The sequence below is a fragment of the Callospermophilus lateralis genome, chromosome X (genome assembly GCF_048772815.1).
Source record: "Callospermophilus lateralis isolate mCalLat2 chromosome X, mCalLat2.hap1, whole genome shotgun sequence".
Classification (NCBI taxonomy): domain Eukaryota; kingdom Metazoa; phylum Chordata; class Mammalia; order Rodentia; family Sciuridae; genus Callospermophilus; species Callospermophilus lateralis.
The window spans coordinates 60,839,518-60,848,444 of NC_135325.1; the positions used below are offsets into that span (position 1 = coordinate 60,839,518).

At 32.1% G+C, this 8,927-nt stretch overlaps 1 protein-coding gene across 1 annotated transcript; it reads left to right on the forward strand.

The window, feature by feature from the left end:
* The first annotated feature begins 2,930 nt into the window (after positions 1–2,930).
* Positions 2,931–4,103, forward strand: Tent5d (terminal nucleotidyltransferase 5D). Its single transcript, XM_077107461.1, has one exon. The coding sequence runs from the start codon at positions 2,931–2,933 to the stop codon at positions 4,101–4,103; it is 1,173 nt and encodes a 390-aa protein (XP_076963576.1).
* Positions 4,104–8,927: the final 4,824 nt, after the last annotated feature.

Genomic DNA, 8,927 nt, shown 5'->3' on the forward strand with positions numbered 1-8,927 from the left:
ACATCCACAATTTTACATAATGCCCTATTAGTAACTGTTGTATTCTACTACCTTTCCTATCCTGTACTATCCCCCCTCCCCTCCCCTCCCATCTTCTCTCTCTACCCCATCTACTGTAATTCATTTCTCTCCTTGTTTATTTTCCCATTTCCCTCACAACCTCTTATATGTAATTTTGTATAGCAATGAGAGTCTCCCTCCATTTCCATGCAATTTCCCTTTTCTCTCCCTTTCCCTCCCACCTCATGTCTCTGTTTAATGTTAATCTTTTCTTCCTGCTCTTCCTCCCTGCTCTGTTCTTAGTTGCTCTCATTATATCAAAGAAGACATTTGGTATTTGTTTTTTAGGGATTGACTGGCTTCACTAAGCATAATCTGCTCTAGTGCCATCCATTTCTCTGCAAATTCCATGATTTTGTCATTTTTTAGTGCTGCGTAATACTTCATGGTGTATAGATGCCACATTGTTTTTATCCATTCATCTATTGAAGGGCATCTGGGTTGGTTCCACAGTCTAGCTATTGTGAATTGTGCTGCTATGAACATCGATGTGGCAGTATCCCTGTAGTACGCTCTTTTAAGGTCTTCAGGGAATAGTCCGAGAAGGGCAATAGCTGGGTCAAATGGTGGTTCCATTCCCAGGTTTCCCAGGAATCTCCATACTGCTTTCCAAATTGGCCGCACCAATTTGCAGTCCCACCAGCAATGTACAAGAGTACCCTTTTCCCCACATCCTCGCCAGCACTAGTTGTTGTTTGACTTCCTAATGGCTGCCAATCTTACTGGAGTGAGCTATGGTATCTTAGGGTGGTTTTGATTTGCATTTCTCTGACTGCTAGAGATGGTGAGCATTTTTTCATGTACTTGTTGATTGATTGTATGTCCTCCTCTGAGAAGTGTCTGTTCAGGTCCTTGGCCCATTTGTTGATTGTGTTATTTGTTATCTTATTGTTTAATTTTTTGAGTTCTTTGTATACTCTGGATATTAGGGTTCTATCTGAAGTGTGAGTAGTAAAAATTTGTTCCCATGATGTAGGCTCCCTATTGTTCTTCCTAAAACTTTTATATTAATCCACCCAGTGTTAACGACTATTACTTTTCTAAATTGAGAATTTGAGAATTAAAAAAAGAATTGTTAGCTTCAAATAATTCAATGATAATGCCAGGAAAGCAAATTTAAAATCAGGATTTCAAGTTTATATTGCACGTACTATCAATTCATTAGCTTCTTCCTCTTTCCAATATCCAAAAGGCACTATGCAGATCATTTTACTTGATGGATGAATGAACGCAATAAAAAATATGATTTGTAGTCAATTCAGACAATCAGTCTTTAAGCATTGATTTGACTATTCACATATCAGATTGTACACACATTTGCAATTAATGTAGCTTCAAATAAAATACAACCTATCAAATGACCATATTTTCACCAAACAAAAATAGACATTAAGTCTTTAGTTCTTTCTTATGAGAATTGCATATAGAAAATCAGATTGTTTTGTCTTCTTATTGAGCTGAATTGGACCTTAGAAAAAAGGCTTGAATTACCAAAGTCTGTTCTACAGATGTCAGATAAGGTAATTATATTTTTGCTAGCTTGACTAGGGAAGTATGTTTAAACTCTAAATATTTGGCTTGCTCTAAAAACCCCATAGATAGGCAATATAAGAATGACATCCATAAAAATCTGTCTTAAGAATCATATAGTTTTTATTTCTGTTATTCAGAAAAGAATGCCTAATTTCAAAATTATGCCCACAATGAACTTTAATTTCCTAGATTTATTTGCTTACACAACTTAATAGAGCATGTATTCACTGTAATTATTCCTAATGAAATAATTATATCTAATTACACTTATAGTGTTTATACACACTAGAACATTTTAATTTCCTGACACTCCCCTAATTGTCAAATTTTATATTATATTGCACATCTGCTGTATATACTTTTTCAAGCTCAGAATTCTTATGCTTTTGTATATTATTCCACTTATTTTGGGCACAAAATAAATAGTTTAATTTGATTTTCATTTCAAAGTAACATTCGCTGTATCCTTCAACTGATGTTTCTTAAAGGACTGCTGTGTTCATAGAAGAGGTGATGAACTTAGTACCGTCCTTAACCTCAGTAAATCCAAGGAATTAATATTCAATGAATGACTTCAGTAATATTCCTTAAAATGTGCACACAAATGAATATGAAATGATGTTTATGATAATGGTCTTATATTTGGGTAATAAAGATGCTATACATTGTTTTTAGGCACTGTAATATTCAGTCTGCGTGATCCAACAAACTCAGACATGCAGTCTAATTTTACTTTTTGTTCATGACAATTAATCTCAATGATGTAATATGATTACACTGTGAACAAAATTTACACCACCCAAACAAATAACACTATTTTGGTATTTACATAAAGATTGAAAGAGGCCAATATTTTACATCAACAGTAATCATAGCTCCAAAAAATACATGAGAAATCTATTTACATTTATCAGTGAATCTAACAAATTTTGATAATAATCATCATGGCTTTTATTTTACTAGATTTAAACATAATCATGTAAGTTGAGAATTTATTTTCTAGTATTAGCTTAGTTTATGTTAAAGTTAACTGTGGTTTGGGTGTAGTGATGCATGCCTGTAGTTCTAGCAACTCAGACGTCTGAGGCAGGAGGATTGCAAGTTCAAATCCAACCTCAGCAATTTAGAGAGGCCCTAATCAACTTAGGGAAGCTTTGTCTTAAAATAAAAATTAAAAAATATAGGGGATATAGGTCAGTGGTAATGCTTAGCTGATATAAAAAAAAGTAAGTCTGTTTTTAACTATTTCATATACTTTAGTTATAACAGTGGTTTTAAGATGCTAATATTTCCTCTTAATGTTTTTCTTGCTCCCTAGTTGATCTACTGACTTCATAATGTCTGAAATCAGATTCAGCAATCTCACTTGGGAGCAAGTTATAACACTGGATCACGTGTTAGAGGAAGTAATTCCAATTCATGGACGGGGAAATTTCCCCACACTGGAGGTAAAACCAAAAGATATCATTCATATTGTGAAAGATCAACTCATAGAGCAAGGAATTATTGTTAAAGATACCAGATTGAATGGTTCCACAGCAAGTTACATACTTGCAAGCCATAATGGAATCATCTATAAAGATCTGGACATAATTTTTGGTGTTGAACTTCCAAGTGATCAGGAATTTCAGGTAGTTAAGGATTCAGTTCTAGGTTGTCTACTTGACTTTTTACCAAAAGGTGTAAAAAAGGAAAAGATTACTCTAAAGACCATGAAAGAGGCTTATGTGCAGAAGATGGTCAAAGTTTGCAATAAGCATGATCGTTGGAGTCTCATCTCTCTTTCAAATAACACTGGGAAGAATGTAGAATTAAAATTTGTGAATTCACTCAGACGACAATTCGAATTTAGTGTAGATTCCTTTCAAATCCTTTTGGATCCCATGCTAGACTTCTACAGCAACAAAAGTGCTAAGCTAGCCAAAGAATTCTGTCCTGTTGTTGTAGCTGAAAGTATGTATGGAGACTTCCAAGAAGCAATGATGCATTTGAAATACAAGCTGATATCTACCAGGAAACCTGAAGAGATTAGAGGTGGTGGCCTTTTGAAATATAGTAACTTGCTGGTTCGTGACTTCAAGCCAGCTTGTGAAGCAGAAATCAAGACCCTGGAACGTTATATGTGTTCTAGATTCTTCATTGATTTTCCTGATGTAGGAGAACAACAAAAGAAAATTGAATCATACCTCCGCAACCATTTCATAGGTGAAGAAAAGAGCAAATATGACTACCTTATGACCTTGCGTGGAGTTGTGAACCAAAGCACTGTTTGTCTAATGGGACATGAAAGAAGACAGACTCTCAACATGATCACCCTTATGGCTTTAAAAGTACTTGGAGAACAGAATATTCTACCCAATACAGACAATGTAACTTGCTTTTATCAACCTGCTCCATACTTAGTTGGTGAGGGAGGGTATCCTGTTTATTATGTAACATCTGGGCCACCACCCATTTTCTTCCAGCCATATCATGCATTGCACTTTCATGTGCCAAATGGTATGGTTTAAGAAATGAAGATACAATAGAAACTTTGCTTTAACTGAATACCTCTTAAAAGCAAAGTTTCTGAAGTCTACAAAATTCACAAGATCTGGCTTTATTTTTTGTGCCGTTACCAACAAATTTCCATCAATTACTGTTTATACCACCATAGTAAACACAATATCATCTGTGAACTGACAGCTTTAAATGACTTTTGAATGTTATTGACTGGTTTTAACTTTCAAATGTTATGGACCAATTGAAATGATTTTCAGATCTTGCTGACGACTTAAGACTTTCAAATTTGCTGTGACAAATACATTTGAGATGCCTGCATCTTTGACTAAAATGTAAGAACACTGCTCAAGTTTTAATTCTGAGGTACAGTGAAGACAAGTGTCAAATTTTTGTATTCAATCAATTATTTTATTATACTCTATTTTTTTCTAGTGAGTAATACCATCAATGAATTCTCAGTACTTAATAGAAATGTGTAAATTTAAAGACAACAGATTCAGAAGATATTAAAGCCCTGGACTTTGTAAGCATTTATTTTGTTTCCCAATTAAATTAGTTTGGGTTCAAACTCTGGCTATAGTTTGAAAAAACACTGGAAAAATGGTTCTGAAAATATTGGAATTAGTAAATTATCATTTAAAAACAAGATACTTAACCAATTTGTTGTTTAGAAAAATAATACCGCCTAGGTGTTCACTCAGTGCTATGACTGGTTATGCAGGATTCCTTCTCTTTTTTTTTCCTGAAATAACTTGAAAAGAATGAAATTCTCTGAATGTTAAACCTTTCTGTCATCATCTGTTAAAACAAAATTCTGAATGGCAAAAAGGAGGAAAAAAAAGTGGCAGCGATTTTTACCCGTGTCATTTACAATTTGCCCAACATCTTAATATATCTGGAAACATTCACTTTTAGTAAGTGAAAGTTTTTTTCTTTATCACTCAATGAAGCATTTTCTTCATTTTAACATTACCAAAGATTTCTGATATGCCACTCAAGTGCCTCCTAGGGTTAGACTTTTCATAACACTGTAATTTATTCAGTGATTACATATGTTTACAATATATCTGAATATCTACTCATTTTATATCAGATATGCCACTAGCAAATTTGCCAGTGGGGATTCAAAATGAATATCCTTTACATAATGAAAATGACCCATGGCCAGTATTATTTGGATGATAGAAGGGGAACTGACCTGAAAGTATCATTAAGACCATCAGAAAACTTCTATATTTCTACTTGCTTCTGATTCTGATTTTTTTCTGAATTTTCATCTCAGTTTTTATTGACCATCAAAAGTTTATACATCACAACAAGTCCCAACAGTTATATTCTGAGAATTTGTCAATGATAGACTATTTTAACCTGTCTTCTCTGTATTACAATACAGAACACAAGAAGTACACCTTATATGGCATTTTCAAATAATATTCAATATTTCTGACATTTTATACCAGAGCAATATATTTTTAAATAATTGTATTATGTCATCACAGAACCCTGAGGCTTTAAAACATATGGACTTTGTCCCTTTTGGGACAAATAAAGAATTTATAAATAATATATTAAAAAGAAAATTCAGCAATCTGTGCTTTGTATTGACTAAAGATGATTGATCTTTCTTTCCCAAATACACTCTTTACTTTGAAGTTAGTAGAAATGCATGTACATAAGACTAAAGGTATTTATCAGCAACAAAATATAATTCCAAAATATATAGGAAAATGTTTAAGAATAAAAAAACTATGTTAATGATGTCAATGGTGAAGGTTCAGTATTTTCCAAAGTGACGTTTTATAATGAATAATAGAATTCTTATGATGTTTAGAAACATCCCTGTGTGCTCCTATAACTGCCTTTAGTCTTACTGGGAATTAAGACTCTTGTCTTCCTTAAAAAGTGATTTCTTCATGGTATTTGCTAAAACTTTAAGTCATAATGGAAGAATAGTCTGACATCTTTATTTTTTCTCCTAACACATCAAGCATGTATTTCTCTTGGGGACAAAAGTTCAAAACTGTTATGTAAGATTTTCTCAAGAGAGAATCTTAACATATTGAATGGGAAATGACATAATAGAAAAGAAAGCTCTGTATTTATTTCTCATGACTTTTTGTTTATAGATACTATCACTAAATTAGGCTTTCCTTTGTCCCCAACTAACCAGAAAAAAATAAATTATTTATCTTCAATTGTATATGAGTGTCTCCCCAGGATTAGGCTAATTTCCTTGAAAAGCAGTATTAACTCATTCTGTTCCATTAGGATAATAAATGGGAAACTTTTACATCAGTCAATTAATGCAATCTTCACCTAAAGGAGTTAATAGAAATTAGTACTTATAACTTCACTCTAGAGCATGTGTCATCCCATTACTTGAGAGACTACTTACTCTGTGACCATTTCATTTTGTGCAAATCCAGGAGTGTTTTTGGTTTAAAAAGCCTTTTTTCCCCCAGAAGCTTAACCAAAACAAAAAAGATAAATTTGGTATCTGCTGCAGACAAACATTCTTTTAAACCAGAATATTCTTATATTTCACACATATCTACACATTATTATCAAAGTTCTACTAGTAGGTTATCTGTAACTTAAATTTAGAAGTATTCTTCTAATAGTGACTTATGTCCAGTTTAATCAAAGAAAATTGAAACAGAAGGATTATCTTGTTTGGGCAGATAACCCAGCTGAATTCAAGACAAAATAACAGAGCTAGAATAGCTGTGAACTGCACCTACAGCAAAGTAGGAAAGTATCCTGTACCCAAATTCCATTTTCTTATATAAGTAAGATCCTACTAAAATGCTTCCAAATTGTAAAGGGTCTTTAAAATTTGTGTTTAAAAAAACTTTTTTGTTTTAGGCATTAATAAAGATAGTATGTAAAATGCTTTAGATATAATTAAAAGTTCTTTCAGTCAGTGTATTATTTGAAGTATTTCAACTTTAAAAATATGGAAAGGTAAAACATAATTGAGAAAATTGAAGTTTTAAAGTTTGTGATTCTTTTCAAAGTTATATTGATTTAGGAAAACAACCTTTCAATTCATAGAATATTTAAGAAATATTTTATTTTATATATTAACATTTAAACAAGATTGGAAGGTGCATGTGAAATCAAATTGATAAACATTCTCATGAAAATGACTTTTGCAAGGCATAAAACATTTCAACCTACTGTGCATTCCATTTGCTTTACCATTATAAAACATATGTAATGATGTTTTGTTTTCAATTGTGCTGTCCTTTATAAGGTTATATTCTTTATGCAATTTCATAGTTTATGTAATGGGTGTTGGAAATTGTATTGCATATCTGCTGCTTCTTTTTTGAACACTTATTCAGCATGTTTAACTGAAAGTAGCAAATTTGTCAGACTGTCAGTATATTGTTGTTAGTTGCTTTCTTTAGAAAACAGTTTTCCCTGATTTTTGCAGGTTTGAGCAAAAACATACAATTTGGAGTATGTAATGTTTGGATAGCAGTTTAGCATGTAACTGGTAAACTTTGAGCTTAATATGTGACTTTTTAAATTTGCTTTATTATGAGAGTGTGCAAATATTATTCACAACATTTTTGCATTTAAAGTAGTGCTACATGGATCGCATTAGTGTTTGAAACTAGAACAGCAGCAGCAGCAACAACTTTTTGTTTAGCTGTAACCCTTGAAAGAGCAATGGATGATTTATAGATGAATACTATGTGCATGTGCTTCTTATGACCATTCAAAAAGATAAACCTCCCTATCTATAAAAATAGTACCATATGGATAAACCATTTCATACCTCAGGACAAAATAATGAACTCCTGTCAATGCATAGAATGTCCTAATGGAGAAATGTCTTGAAATGGCCCTCTTTGCCAGCTATTCTTAGAGTTCCCAAATTAAAAGTGATAGATTAAATAAACCAAGGAATATAATTTAATGGTAATTTATGACAACTTATTCTAGGACTGGTGGTAGACTTTGAACCATTCTCTAAAGTGTTAATTAAGTAATCTACTTTATATTATAAATAGATATGATCCAGGCATACTTAGTCATTTGACTCAACTAATTAATCCAGAAACATGGGAATGATTCTTGTTTTAGCATTGGTACATCTCTGGAGGTTTTAGTAGGAAAGATTGTTCTTGAAAATGACAGCAGAGTGTAGTATGAGTATTCTAATATCCTATTCATCAATTTCATTCTTAGAGAAGGACAAAATAAAGTTTTCTATAAAAAGTGGGACTTTAATACCACAAGAAAAATTATAAAGATAATATAATGTGCTTGTAATATCAGAGTTTAAAAATTTCTGTATGATCATTTTAGCCACTAGCTAAATTTTCATTGAAATATAAATTGATATTTGATAGTAATTGACTTATATTTTCTGTTTTAAAAGTTTTAAAAAATATTCACCTTCCCCCAATAAAATTAGAGTCAACACAAAAATATATTAGCAGATGCTTATGCAAATAAAATTGTGAATTATTGTATAAGTCTTATATATGATCTCTTTGAACAAAAGAATCTCTGTGTAAATTATGTTACTTCTTGTTTTGTGAGTTTTGTAGAAAAGCTTTGGGACACTGAGGATTAAATGCCTTCAGAAACCAATGATTGCAGTGAACTCCAATTAGCTGTTGTCAAATAACTACAACAGCTCCATATTTTCTGTGAAGCAAAATGCTTTCAGATACTATCATCAGGTAAAAAGTGTAAATTATAACAAGTTTTTGGATTAAATATTGACTTAATTTGAGAGCAATTTAATACATATTTAAAGTGAAAGGCAATATTTTCTTTCAGATAAATAATCTATGTACTGAAAGAGAACCTAT

Excerpts from the sequence above, each read along its gene's own strand:
- Tent5d (XM_077107461.1), top strand. The coding sequence starts at position 2,931 with ATGTCTGAAATCAGATTCAGCAATCTCACTTGGGAGCAAGTTATAACA.